Source organism: Pecten maximus, chromosome 3, assembly GCF_902652985.1.
Source record: "Pecten maximus chromosome 3, xPecMax1.1, whole genome shotgun sequence".
NCBI classification, from domain to species: domain Eukaryota; kingdom Metazoa; phylum Mollusca; class Bivalvia; order Pectinida; family Pectinidae; genus Pecten; species Pecten maximus.
In genome coordinates this window covers 34,771,423-34,785,638 of record NC_047017.1, presented here as the reverse complement: position 1 = coordinate 34,785,638, position 14,216 = coordinate 34,771,423, and the positions used below count along the sequence as shown (strand labels likewise).

Sequence of the window (14,216 nt, the reverse complement as noted above, 5' to 3'; positions counted from 1 at the left end):
CTCTATTTCTCAAAGTACTGAATGGATCTTTCTCAAATTTCATATGTAGGTTCCCCTTGGTCCCTTGTATTGCATTTTTGGACCAGTCTGTCCTGAAAACAACCTGGCAAACAAACAGCCATTATCGTTAAATCTCAAATTTCTTAAATAGCTAGGATTCCCTTGTTTGAAAAGTACTGGAGGGATGTCTCAATTTGCACAGATTAGTAAAATGAAGGGAAAAGTAGAGAAAAGATCAATCTGTCATGGAACCTATGAAGATCATTCAATGGTGGGCGCCAAGATCCCTCTGGGATCTCTTGTTCATTTTTCATTTTAAATTCTATATGATAGAAAGTATAACAAAAAAAGAAAATATGAAAGTTAATTGGTTGTTGTATAACTGATTACCCCTGTTTTGCACACACAGAGTGAAGGCGCTGCTGGACTGGTTGAGAGACAGTGCCAGAGTAAGCCTACAGAGAGCATCCATGTCCTCTACTGAAGGGTACACCCGAGGGTCAGCGCTGCCCAGCCCAGCCCCTTCACACATTCAGTGTGTGGCGTCGGTCCTGTGGTACAGTCACGAGGCTCAAGTGGAGTACAACCTGTCTGATCTCATAACAGTCAATCTAGTCAGGTCAGTTGTTATCTTTTGATTTATAGTTTATATAATCTTTTTTTTTTTAAATTAATCTTTAAGCTCACACCACAAATTCCAGGATAGCTGTTGCTATACCCCCAGTGTTAGCAGCGGTGTACATAGACAGTTAGCTTGAAGTTTTTATAAACAGTGTTGAGTTAATACTTATGAGGATACAACTTAGGTATTTGACATGTGTGTTCCTTGTAACAAGACCTTTCCATTGGTACTACATTTGCAGACCTGCTGACCTAGTTGGTGACCTTTAACCTCTTTTAAGTATCTTTAACCCTAGCCATAGTATGTAAACCATAAACACAAATTTTCGTTGTGACAAGACCTTTCCTTTGGTACTTCATTTGTGGATCTGATGACTTTGACAGTAACATTTAGCTTTCTTTTAAAAAACTAATTCCAATTTCAATACACTTGGCGAGCTATGTTGTCTTTTGATAGTCCTTGTTTTGATTTTTAGATATTGTTTGATTTGGAATCTTGGAATTACATATGTATCCATGGGTAATGTTACTGAGTGATTAAATTTTAACTGATTCCCACTTGATTCATACAGCTCAGTCATTTTGTTAAATGTTTACATACAGTAAAGTTAAATAGCTGTTTATATAGAGTTTAAAATGTCCCCTTTGTTATTGCAGTGCATTGTATGAATGGTCAACAGTGCTGAAGTCGGACTCGGCATTGAAGAAGTCTGTTAATTATGTACTGTGTTCGGTGTGTCACATCAATCCTGAGTACTTCTCCCAGCTGCTCACCTGGATGGGTGTAATTGTTAACGGTGAGATCAGCATGACAGCATCGGTGTGTGACGACCGTAAGGATGGAGGATCACATCTACATCAAGAGTGTCTGACAGATGACTCTAAGGAAGCTAACAGTATACAGAGGCAGCAAAGTCAAGGGACAGACAGTCCTGTGGCAGACATCCCCGTACCAGGGTTCCGTCATATCGTGTTAGAAGAGGCTCACCTATCCACGCTATCTCTGGCTTGTAAATCGCCTGTGGCCATCAAACAGCTGCTGGATTCTGGATTTCCAGCTGTACTGGCACAAGGATTGTTTGAATTCTGTAGTAAGGTGATGTCACACCTCACTGATGGATTTGTGAATTTAGAAGGACTTACAGACACTAGCAAAACATTAAATGATGATGCATCTAGTTCAAAGGTCAATGGGGACAGCGGCAATGATACAGGTAATACTATTGTTAAATGGTGGATTTATTAAGAAGGCTTTATGCTGTGCTATACTATGCTAAGTTTTTAGCTCACAGGGTTCAAAATTCTTTGGTTTGCTGTGGCATTCAAGTTGCATCAGCCTTTTCTTTGAACAACTTTTTCTTTAGACCTGGAATACTAAGGTTCATTCTATTTGGATAATAACTACCTGGAATGAAGTGCTATAGAGTATTTTACCTTGACTTACTGTGAAGATTTAATTTGAATTAATGGAGTATTGGGTTATCATTTTGTCTGTCACAGAGATCAAACCCCTTAAACACTATAATATAAATTGAGGAGAAATTCTATAAATCATATAATCAATTGATTTAAGAATGCAGAATGCATGTTAGAGTAAGAAGCTTGCTTGAAAGTTTCTGTACTGGGAAAGTATTGGAAGGATGCAATGTACTATTTGATTACCTTGATATTGGTTAGTTTCATCTGTTGTAATTGAAGATGCAATAAAATACAAGTGTTTTTATTTCATTCCAGACAATAATCTGTGGATGACTGCAGACATAGTAGCTGCAGTTCTCCAGTTTTTCTCAGAAGTGTCATCAGAACCTCTGATGAAGGACTGGTTAGGAGGAGTTGAGGGCAATATATTCTGGCCAGCCATCCTCACCATGCTGTGCAATACCCCAGTGCAGGCAACTGCCATCAGGAAAAACTCAAACCATCGCATTGAGGTTTGTTTTCATGCCCCCCTCAAAAAGTGGCATATAGTCTTGCCCTCTCACTATCAGTGTCTGGTTAAGAAGCATTTACAGCAAATTATTTGTTTAAAGTAAAACAATTTTGATAATTTCAAACTTTTAACTTATTATGTCTAAGCATGAGGGTTGGTATATATTGTCACAAACATTCTCTAGTTTATGTAGTGAATCAAGAATATGATTGATTGAAGTTTACTCATTGTAATGACAAAATCACTAGAAGACGATGTCAGAAAATTTCTTTTTTATGAACAGAAATCATATTTTAAGTTGCTGTTTGAAGAGAGAAATCATTGAGAAAATGCTCTGTCAAAGTAGGAAAATAGTTGCACTCATAGAAGTACTATTGATGATTATTTTTATTGACCACAGTTGATGTCTCTGGACGACAGAACATCTATAGAGACCGCAGCTGTGCGATTCTTCACTCAGGTGACGTCTTGTCACATCGTAAACCAGCTTCTGTTTGCCAAGGTTCTGTGTGAGGTGATCAAGGAGCAGAACTCCACCTCAAAAACTGGTATGTGTTTAAACAAATTTATATAAGTTCAATGCTGGAAAAGTTTTCATATTCACTCTCCTTCCAATTAATGTTCTTATAGTCTCCTATATTGTTTATATTAGAATCTGGAATATGTTGAAGTAATAGTTGCCAGATGTATATTACATTGTATAATTGATTTCCAACTTTTCTGCTTTTGTAAACATATCTGGAATAAATTAAATAAATTGTTTTTCTTCTTTTTTTATCGATTAAATCACTCTAATTTGTAATTATAAAAGCTTTTTGAAACTTCACCTCATCCGACTTTACTGATTAATACTGCAAAAATAATTTGATAAGTCTATAATTTGATAAGTCATACTAATGTATATGTAATAACATCCATGTATTTTTTTCCCACCTATTACCTCATTAAATAGCATCCATTGTGTAACGTCAGGCTTTAAACATTAGATGGTATGGCAATGCTGAAGACTCATGGCACCATCCTTATATCACCATAGATATTGATAGATGCAAACCCAAACCAACTCGATAGCAGTCAGGGGAAAACTTTAATCTCCAGCTTGTTTCCATTGCATGTGAAATTTAAGAAATTCAAAGTTAAATTATTTTCAAGCCTTGATGAAATTTATGGATACATTTCTTAGATATAAATTTATTTGATATTCCATACTACTTGATATCTTACTTCAGGTCAAGTGTGCAGTAACTTTCCGTTGTCTGGGTTTACTCGCTGCCTTTTCCTACAAGCTCTACTTGAGGATGAGAAAGTGTTGGTAGCGCTCCAGTTTAGTCAGCAACAGCAACAAGATCAGCGTGTACAGCTCAACACAAAAAACATTAATCCCGTGGAGCATCCCAAATACTCTGGAGGTCGCAACTACCACACCATGGTGGTTAGTCTACACACAACCTGTGCTGACCTCCTCCAGAAGGTGTCCGGTGAGTGATCAATACACTGTATATCCTCTCTGCTTCTCAGTAATTTTCGTCAAATCAATAAAACTGGTTTTTTTTGCTTGAATCAAAATATATATTCCTCATTTATTGATCAAAATTACATAGAAATCAGAGGACAAGAAACTAGTAAGAGCTGTTGTAGCTTTGATGTAATTTGCATGTTACGTTTTCCTTGTACAGATGCCCCGGGTTTGGCAGGGCAGTTTTTGGAAAAGGCAGCAGAGAAATCAGATGAGTCCAAGCGAGAGCTCAGTGGCACTTGTTCAACTGAAATAGCAGAATACATCACGACTGTTGGTATGTTATCTAGGCCAAACTAGCCAGCATACTTTCTAATCATTGAAAATAAGATACTTGTTAAATGTAAATATTTGAGCTTTGTGAATATATGCCTATCATAGATTTATATAAACTAAGTCTGCTATCTGATCCTTTTGTATATTTTTGTACAAAAAGATATGTTGAAATGAATTGCCTATCAAACCAGAAATCTGACCAGTCATGTTTGTATGTAGCAAAAGGTCAGGCTGCCAAGGAGAAGAGAGCCAAGGATGACCGGCCAGAATCTAGTAAGTCAATTCTTCCCCCAAGGCCACCCACACGTCGGGGTCGACATACAGCGGATGCAGTCACATCACAGCTCTTCTACCCAACTATGTCTCTATATCACGCAAAACTACCTAGTAAGTGACTTTAAACCAACATTAGTTAAACTATCCAAAATCTATCTTGTTATCCTTTTGTGTATCATTGTATTTTTGGGCATAAAAGAAAACATAGCATGATGCAAGGTACAGAAGTTAGGGGGCTTGAATCATGGTTTCCATCTGTCCTTTTGGTGACAAAATTAGTCCTAGGTAAAGCTTGTTAATACTCTTTCAACCAATTTCTATTAACTTGATGCATATAATAAGTACCTAAAGCAGTTTTTGCAATTGTGATCTTTGTGATCTATTTTTCATTTTGATGATTTTCTGAGGACTAACTTATTTTAAGATATCCTTTATTCTTATTTTATTTATTCATTTTTTTTTTTTAGATAAAGCATTGCCTGGTGATCTGACACTCTCCCAGTTACTACAGATTTTACACCAGAGAGGAGAACAGGAGGGACATTCTGTTCTTCAGTTCAGTGTCAAAATTGAGTCCAAGAAGAAAGAAACAACTGTTCAAGATGCTCGTAAGTACAAATGTTGAAGTTGGAATAAAACTACAGCTAGCAACTTTTCTGTGCTAATAATTAGTTTATATATTTGATGTTTCAAGAATCAAGAAGTATTCCTTACAAGTGTTAAGTGTCTTGATCCACTTTTCATAGGTTGTAGTCCCACAGATGACTGGACGGAGTCGGATGAAGATGTTATCCCAGATGAGACGCTGTTATCAGTGTCTTCATTCCCCACAGCACTACAAGTGTTTGCCAGTGTAGGGGGTCTTGCTCTGCTGGCAGAACACCTGCCACTTCTGTACCCCGAGATCTCCCGACATCCCCACACAGGACTTGCTGGCCACCAGCTATGGCAGCAAAACCATGTCCAACTCAAGCGAGCTACATGACTGGGTGACGGTGGAACCATTTCCGGAGGATTTCTACGAGGTAAATGATTAGTACAACAATTTTAGGTTTAATTGATGATATTTTTCAGCTTGTATATAAAAATTGAAAATTCAAGGCTTTGGAAAATTCAGATGAATGATCTAAACAAATACACAATGTCAGATGAATAACACTTGATATTTGATGTTATTATCCACAGCTGTATGAGCCAGTGTCTCCTGCTCCGGCGGTGTCCAGGGCAACCAATCCCTCAGTAGCCATGCCATCCATTCCACCACATTCCCTGGTTGCCTTTGGCTTGTTCCTCAGACTCCCAGGCTATGCTGAGGTTTTACTGAAGGAGAGGAAGAAGGCCCAGTGCCTGCTACGACTGGTGCTTGGAGTTACTGATGACGGAGATGGAGGTAATTGATATTTTATCCATAAATATTGAGAAGGATCATATGTATACATTTCCACACACACATATAGTTACAACCACACATTGTGATGTCATCCTATTTCACTGTAAGGAATATTGTTACATAGAAATAAACAGCACCATCCTCTCAGAGTAGCTTTACCTAATACTGAGTTTCAAAATTTAAAAGTATATCTCGAGAAATTGTTTACTTATGCCTTACTTTAGTTAATTCCTTAGTAATCAACAGAAGTACAGTATATCTAAAATAATTCTTTAAACATCAGTCTACCATATCTGCATCCTCTGCATCGATATGAGATTGTGTAATTTTTTGCTTAAATAGGCATGTTTACAGTAATTGGTCCCAGATATTGGTATGATTTATGTCATCATTGCTTAGTTCACCTTAAAAATAATGCAGCTTCCATGTCATATCAAATATTGAAATGAAAAAGACTTCCTGACTACTAAATGTGATATATGTTACTATTGTTGATTAGGTCATATCCTGACGTCGGCCATTGCTGGTTCCCTACCGACCTTGCCCTTCCTGGTGTTGAAGACACTCTATGACAGCACTCCCTTGACAACTGACGATGGAGTTCTGCTGAGGCGTATGTCACTGGAGATCTGGGTGATTCACCTGATTCTGGCCTGTTTGTCAGTCCTCAGTCACCACATCCCAAGGACATCTGTACCAGGTTTCCAACAGGAGGTACAATAAATACAACAAAATTCTAGTCAATCCTTTCAAGGTTTTCAGGTTTATTTCCGACGAAAGCACATGCCCTGCAGTTAAGTTCACTGGCTACTGAATTCAACTTGACAACACATATCTCTACCATGTAGAGCTTGTAAAAGAAAATTAAAATGTAAAGCTCACCTCAAGTGTACTATTTGAGATTGCTAACCACTATTAAGGCCCTATTAGCTGGCTATCAAAATGTTTATTTATAATTGTTAAAGTTTATTTATGTTTACCTTGATTCTTATTTTACAATATGCCCATTAAGCACAAATTGATAAACACACAGTTTACACTGACAAAAATTGAGGCCAAAATTTTTCTTCAGGCGCAGATGATATTGTCAGCCATGCAGACTGCCAGTACTCCCACGGTGAACTCGGTGAGCCACTCATCAGAGGACAAGTCTCAGCAGTACTGGGCTAAGGGTACAGGCTTCGGCACAGGCTCCACCACCTCCAGCTGGGATGCAGAACAGGCTCTAGTCCGACAGAAGAGCGAGGAGGAGCATGTTGCATGCCTCCTACAGGTAAACTGGAACACTTACACAATGAATGTTGTTTTCTATCATAGAAGATATTATCAGGTTTAAACTGATTGGTCATTGAATTAGTTTTGAATGTCTGGTACATTGTAATGGTTTTTCTTCATCACTTGAGATATCTTGATTTATATCTTGCAGAACAAAACCTTCTGTTAAATGTTATTGTCAGAATTACTCTGTTAATAATTGTTTCATCTAATTCATCACATAAAAAGCTCTAAGGTATTTTCTGGGCTAATTATAAATTTAAAGTGATCACTATGTTTTTAACTTGAAGGTGTTGGCAAGCTACGTGAATCCAAGTGGTGAAGTCCCCAAAAGCTTTGAAGAGACCGATTACTCTGCTCCCTCAGAGAAGATGCTTCTTCCACCAAATATTCCCGAGCTGCTGAGCCAGTCCTGTCTGGTGCCAGCCATCTCCTCATATCTCAGGAATGACTCTGTTCTCGACATGGCACGTCATATCCCCCTGTACCGTTCACTTTTGGAGTTGTTACGTGGCATTGCTGTGTGTCCATCATTGGTGCCACTTCTACTGCCACTGGACAAAGAGAATAATACAGACTCAACAGCAGCTGTCGGCATACTGCTCGACAAAATGAGAGTTTGTGTGGACACATACGCAAGTCGACTTAAGTAAGTAAACCTGTGTGTTTTCATCATGAACTTGTTAAAAAATCTTGTATTGAGTTGATAAGGAATGATTCCTCACAAAGTAAGATACCGGTACTGTAGTGCTGTAATAGTACATTGTGAACTTTTTCTCTGTAGGTCCAACAAAGGTAAGAATGGGCAGTCTGGAGATGAGGAGGAGAATGAAGGTCTTGCCCTACTCATACCAAACATCCAGGAGACTGCACACATTGTCAAGGTGGCCACCGAGAGACTACAGAAGTCCACAGGTAACATCAAAATCAATAACAAACTTAATAATCATATTGTCATTGTGAAATAGAGAGCATTATACATCATAACTTGTTTCACATTAGCATTAAATTGCTGATGATTGGGTTAAACAATGTTCACTAATATTTGTTAAATAATTTACTGTTATAAGTAACTAAATCTTACAATAGAAACGTTATGTTGTAACCTGCTGACAGAGAACTCATAAGCTGTTTCTGTAAGGAGACTTAGTTATTTTATGCAGACTTTCAATATAGATGTGGTTTATTAGGAGAAGTGTAAGGTGTGTGTAATGTAGAGATCTGTTGGATCTAAAATCTACAGGGATATAAAAACTATCTTATTTCAGAGTGTGACATTAGTAGTATGGACAGTGAAGAGGCTGTCCTTGATAATCTGTCGGACAAGGAAACCCAGGACAGGAAATATATTGAGGCAATGAAGATGCTGCAATTTGGTATGTCCTTTCGTTTTCTTAGTAGATAATATCACATATAGTCTAATTCTCTAATGTCCAGACTTATGAGGAACTGAAACACTTTTTTACGAGGGACTGTCTACTGGAATCCAATTAACAACTTATAAATCAAGTCATAATTAAGACAATGTATAAACATGATTAATTTTAGACATATAGTCTAGACATTAATTTCTGCAAAATGTACCGGATTATTAAGAAGTTGCTGCGTGTTGTCAACAGATACCTCAGAACTGGTAATAGATGATGGTAATGGGATCAAGTTTACATCACCACACCACTATGAAAACAATGTCAAAGCTGCTGGGGAAATTAACAACCCAGCCCGCACACGTCGCCTGGCTCAGGAGGCTGTCACTCTGTCTACCTCACTACCCCTCTCAGCCGGTAGCTGTGTGTTTGTCCGCTGTGATGAGGAACGGCTTGACATTATGAAGGTAGGCTTTTGTTCATTGCATGAAACCAAAACTATACACTTCTGTGTTATAGAAACCTTTCAATCATTTTGACATTAATATGATGATGTATATTGTGAAAATCAGTTATCAAAATGAATTCAACCTTGACCTTCACTGGAGGTCACAGGCTCACTTTGATAACAGATGAATGACAAAGGCCCAGTTAGTATAAACTTGTGTCCATTTGATGAAGACATATGAATTGTAACTTTCAGTATGATGGGTAATAAACAGAAAGACAGATATGATTGATAGCTTTAGCTGGGTAGTTATAGATGTGGTGTAAATGTAGAACAAGTGTGTAATTTGTGTATAATGATATTGTTTGCCCTTTCAGGTGATGATCACCGGTCCTGCCGATACTCCCTATGAGAATGGCTGCTTCGAGTTTGATGTGTATTTCCCACAGGATTACCCAAACTCTCCGCCTTTCATCAACTTAGAAACAACTGGAAATCATACAATTAGATTTAATCCCAATTTATACAATGACGGCAAGGTAAGACAGGTTTCAATTATATTTTTCTTTACATGTTTGATACAAAATTAAGATAAGAATGAAAATGGCTTTTATGAAGTGGATATGGGAATTAAGGGTAGCTGTGTGTACAGTACTCAATGTAATAAGGATAATCTTCCTGGGTACAGGCTCATTGGCCACCTCTATTTACTTATCACTGGTACTTCCTGACTACCTGTTTTTCTGTATGCTGCTTTTTCTGTGGTATATCTTGTATACTCTTTACCTAGAAATGCCAAATAAACACCATCAGGAAATGTTTAAATACCTTCAAATGCCTTTATCAGAACAGATTTGATATTACTCAAAATAGGATACCTATTTAATTACATTATTCAATACACATATGTCTTTGATATTTGATTGCTCACTGAGAGAAGCCACCTTATCCTCTTAAAATGTGCTAAAATTTTTGGAATTGTTGAATTAAATTTTGTTTCATTCCTAGGTTTGTTTGAGTGTATTGAACACATGGCATGGTAGACCAGAGGAGAAATGGAATTCCAACACATCTAGCTTTTTACAGGTATATATAATATTTACTTCAATGGTTCAGTCTCCAGCCACTGTTTTCAAATGTTTATGTTGTCAACTTTGTTGTCAATTTTACTTACTTTTAAAAAAACTTTTTAAACTTGGCCACTGTATATTGACCATATGAGATAGGGCTTTCATGTTTTACATATGTTCCTTGTCACAAGACCCTTCTATTGGTACTACATTTGTGGACCTGCTGACCTTAACTTTGACCTTTGTCCTACTTTTAAAAATGAATTCTGAATTTCAACCCACTTGACAAGCTTTATTGACTTCTGACAACTTTCGTTCTCTGATATGCTACACAAAGTGGAAAAACAATATTTTATAATACATTTACCACAAATCTCTTTGTAGCTCAGTTTCTCAAAATATTGATATTCTCTCTTTTTTCTTATCAGGTGCTTGTATCCATCCAGTCCTTGATATTGGTATCAGAGCCATACTTTAATGAACCAGGTTATGAACGATCACGTGGGACAACCTCAGGGACTGCTAGCTCAAGAGAGTATGACGCCAATATCCGACAGGCTACTGTTAAATGGGCCATGCTGGAGCAGGTTCGAAACCCAACTCCTTGTTTCAAGGAGGTGATCCATCGACACAACTGGCTCAAACGCCATCATATCCTGCGACAGTGTGAGCTCTGGATAGCCGAGATGGAATCTTACTGTAATGACAAGAGAACAGGACGGACAATTGCTCACAGTACCCTAGCTTTAAAGGTATGTCTAGAGGTCATTGAGTAATTAGCCAGAACCTGGAAATAGGAAATATAAATTTTTTGTATTAAAGTATCAAGCATGTTAATCTTATTGATTTGTGTGAGACCAAATTTGCATTCTTTTTGTGATTCTGTAGGTTTTAATAAATGTGCTGTTCTGTCTCTTTAGCGACACTACAACCAGCTACGTGAAGAGTTTGCCAAGATGAAACCCCCAGAAGGACTAGAGGAAGAGGAAACAGATATTGATCCCAAGGGGAAACAGTACCAGACAGACAACACTCTCAATACCTCGGCGTCCACTGGAGACCTGGAAGCTGCTGTAGCGGGACCTTCCACCTCCCAGCCAGATCCATGTAACAACATGTGACAGGAGGTGATCGTCTAGGCACAACAATTGACCAAGCTTCATTCTGTGTGATAGTCGGGGAACAAGTCTGGTTCTCTATTGATGATGGTACTCAGCAGTGACATGATTCTGACTTCATATTCAGTACTATAAATCAATGTAACTAGGCAGAAACTGATGTCAATAGTTGCTGTGTTTGATGTAGCAGCAATGTATATACACACAGTATATCAATACCACCAGGGGTGTGACTAAAACAATACTAATTGTGTTTTAACAAAAAATAGTCATACCCTGTATACAAAATACCTGAAATTATCACAGCTACTAAGACTGTAATGAAGAGGATTTTTTTCTAAGATGTGAACCAATAACAAAACTGTACAACAGGAGCATGGGCAATATTTATTGTCATGCAGCTTAAAGATTCTGTCAGAGTGTTGCAGAATATTTATTTTACTTTGACAGACAATAATGTTAGCTGTACGACACGGATGGAAGATAAATATTTTGTTTAATATTTTGTGTGCTGAAGTTTTATGTGGTTGATGAGTGCGGACATTTTATACCGTATATACATGTCACACAAATAATAAATTGTGCGACAAATTTACTGTTCACATTATGTATTGTATTGATATGATGGAATTGACCACATGGCAGTTATTATGACTAAAACATTCAATTTGCTGCAAATACCCAACTGTCTAATTTCTAAGTACTTGTCTCTCTTTCAAGTGTGTGTCCTTTGTGTTATCTATGCTTACAATACTAGGATGACGTCCCAAGGACTTGGTGGTAAGGAGGGATCGGTTTGTCTGTATGACAGGCAAAGTAAGTGCTGCCCCTCATGGGCTTCAACCTGTACAATTTGTGATATAGTCATGCAATATTGTGATATTCTCATGAAGTGCGAGTGTGAAAGTCATGGAATGTGTTGGCTTATAATGATGAGAGACGTCATTGTGATTATCTAGTTGTTGGATGTTGTGTCTGTAGTTAAGAATGATTTTGTTCCCACCATTGCTGTGTCCAGACGAAGCCAAATCGATGATTAACCTCTCTGTAATTATGATTAATAGTCTGAATCCTCTGCCCTGCTTATGTATGTATTGTTACCTAGTGGAGCCAGGGTCACATGGATCCACAGGGTCTTGCTTTTATATGGCATCCTTGCATGCCCATGTCTTTATGAGGTAATGTTGTGTGTGATTCAATGGTTTTACAATCATTCAGATTTCAAGAAAAGTTCTTTTGTCTTTTTATTCAGTGTTTGCTTTTTCCCCATTTTCAATTAAAGATTGACACTATTTTTAATTCATAACATTTTGACTTATTTTACATCATAACAATATCTCTGACAATGTGTTTGGTCAACTATTTTATAAAATCTGTATGAAAAGTTTGCTGAATGGACCTAGTAAATGTGTTCTCAACTAATACAGAGGCATTTGTAGATGTAAGAAAATGTTTAATTTTGAATTTGAAGTGTTTGATTATATGATGTTTTTCATTTTATACTGTGACCTGTTTGCAGTGATGAAGTTGGAAAAGGTTTTAAGATATTAATAATAAGATTGGAATGCATACTGTATACTGTAAAGATTTTGGAAAGTATAAGCACTCTCTATTTCTGATGAATTTGAGATGCAAGGGTGTGAGGTAGTAGAAACATGAGGAACCTTTTAGTACTACTAATATGATAGAAAGGGGAGGGTCCCTGTTGCTGATGATTTGGATTGGAAAGGGAGATAATAATGATCAAAACGATGCTACATCATGTATCCTGCTCCCTACTTCTCAGTTTAGTCAGCAATTACCTACTTTTCAGCACGTTACTGTTTTTGTTACGAGAATCCCCTGATCACTCATGGTGTTTGATGATCATAGATCTTAATTATAGTCAGAGTCGGATTATAACAAATTGTTCCTTATCATTTTTGTTTGATTTTTTTTTTTTTTCCTTGATGTAAAAACATTTTTAAGAATTATTCCTGTTTAATTATTAAGGTAACGTTTCCTTCATTTCATCCTTTATTGTTTGAAATAAACCTGTCCATGTGAAGTATTTTGTGGGCAGCTGAGAAACTTATTTTGAATGTATGATGAGCTAATTTATAGAATGTGTATTTACTTTGATTATGGCAGTTTGAGGTTTTGAAGTCAAATTCAAACATACAAGTTTAAGTAATGAAATAGTTGATGATAATTGTGTGTAACGTTTGATTTTTTTCCCATTGATTTGACTTCAATTCCTCAAATATGTCTTTTGTTGTCATTGTTTTCATTAAATTGTTGTCTGTGGCATGTTGACTATAGAGAATATAAGTATAAAGTGTATCGTTGTTGTTTTATATATTGTTGATCTGGACTGTCCTACTATTTCACTGTTTACACTGCTGTAATGGCACCCGTGTGTGGATGAGTAGAGACATGTGTGGATGTGTTGAGAGTGCTAGTCTCTACCGGAAACTAATAAATACAGATGTTGAAATATAACATATTCTTTTCCAAGGTTAGTTTAATCTCCAGATTGTCTTCATTAATTAATAACAAATCATTGCAATGTTCTTGCTGAATATTGAGTGGTAGGTCAAGGATTAAACATGACAAAAATAACAAGTTTTTACACACAAGCCAGTGTTTTTGTGTTTATTAAAAACTATAAATTTTATTTATTGTACAAATGGAAAGCAAACTGTTTAATTTTACTTACCACTTCGATGGACCCTGACACTGTGCAAGAGGTCTTGCTGTAGGAGGAAACCCGAGTACACTGAAAACATTAAAATCCTAATACTTGGCAAGTTATGATACCTTACTTTTTAAGGCAGAAGTAATGTAGGAACTGGTGATTTGCTACTTGCTTTAACACTCTTAACACTCTTTCTTTTTATAGCTGAATCTGGCCTGCATACTACACAATCTTGGTGCAAATTACAGAGAA

General features: G+C 37.0%; 1 protein-coding gene across 1 annotated transcript in view; it reads left to right on the top strand.

The window, feature by feature from the left end:
* LOC117323991 (baculoviral IAP repeat-containing protein 6-like) overlaps positions 1 to 13,905 on the top strand; it is a 42,664-nt gene extending 28,759 nt beyond the window's left edge. Inside the window, 21 exon segments of the mRNA XM_033879568.1 lie at positions 410 to 619; positions 1,279 to 1,835; positions 2,356 to 2,552; positions 2,952 to 3,099; positions 3,781 to 4,029; positions 4,228 to 4,344; positions 4,563 to 4,730; positions 5,087 to 5,227; positions 5,366 to 5,556; positions 5,558 to 5,644; positions 5,805 to 6,009; positions 6,509 to 6,723; positions 7,082 to 7,282; positions 7,575 to 7,933; positions 8,069 to 8,199; positions 8,553 to 8,660; positions 8,904 to 9,118; positions 9,477 to 9,638; positions 10,108 to 10,185; positions 10,598 to 10,921; positions 11,090 to 13,905. Coding sequence (XP_033735459.1) covers positions 410 to 619; positions 1,279 to 1,835; positions 2,356 to 2,552; positions 2,952 to 3,099; positions 3,781 to 4,029; positions 4,228 to 4,344; positions 4,563 to 4,730; positions 5,087 to 5,227; positions 5,366 to 5,556; positions 5,558 to 5,644; positions 5,805 to 6,009; positions 6,509 to 6,723; positions 7,082 to 7,282; positions 7,575 to 7,933; positions 8,069 to 8,199; positions 8,553 to 8,660; positions 8,904 to 9,118; positions 9,477 to 9,638; positions 10,108 to 10,185; positions 10,598 to 10,921; positions 11,090 to 11,290 — 4,264 coding nt within the window. The 3' untranslated portion in view covers positions 11,291 to 13,905.
* Positions 13,906 to 14,216: the final 311 nt, after the last annotated feature.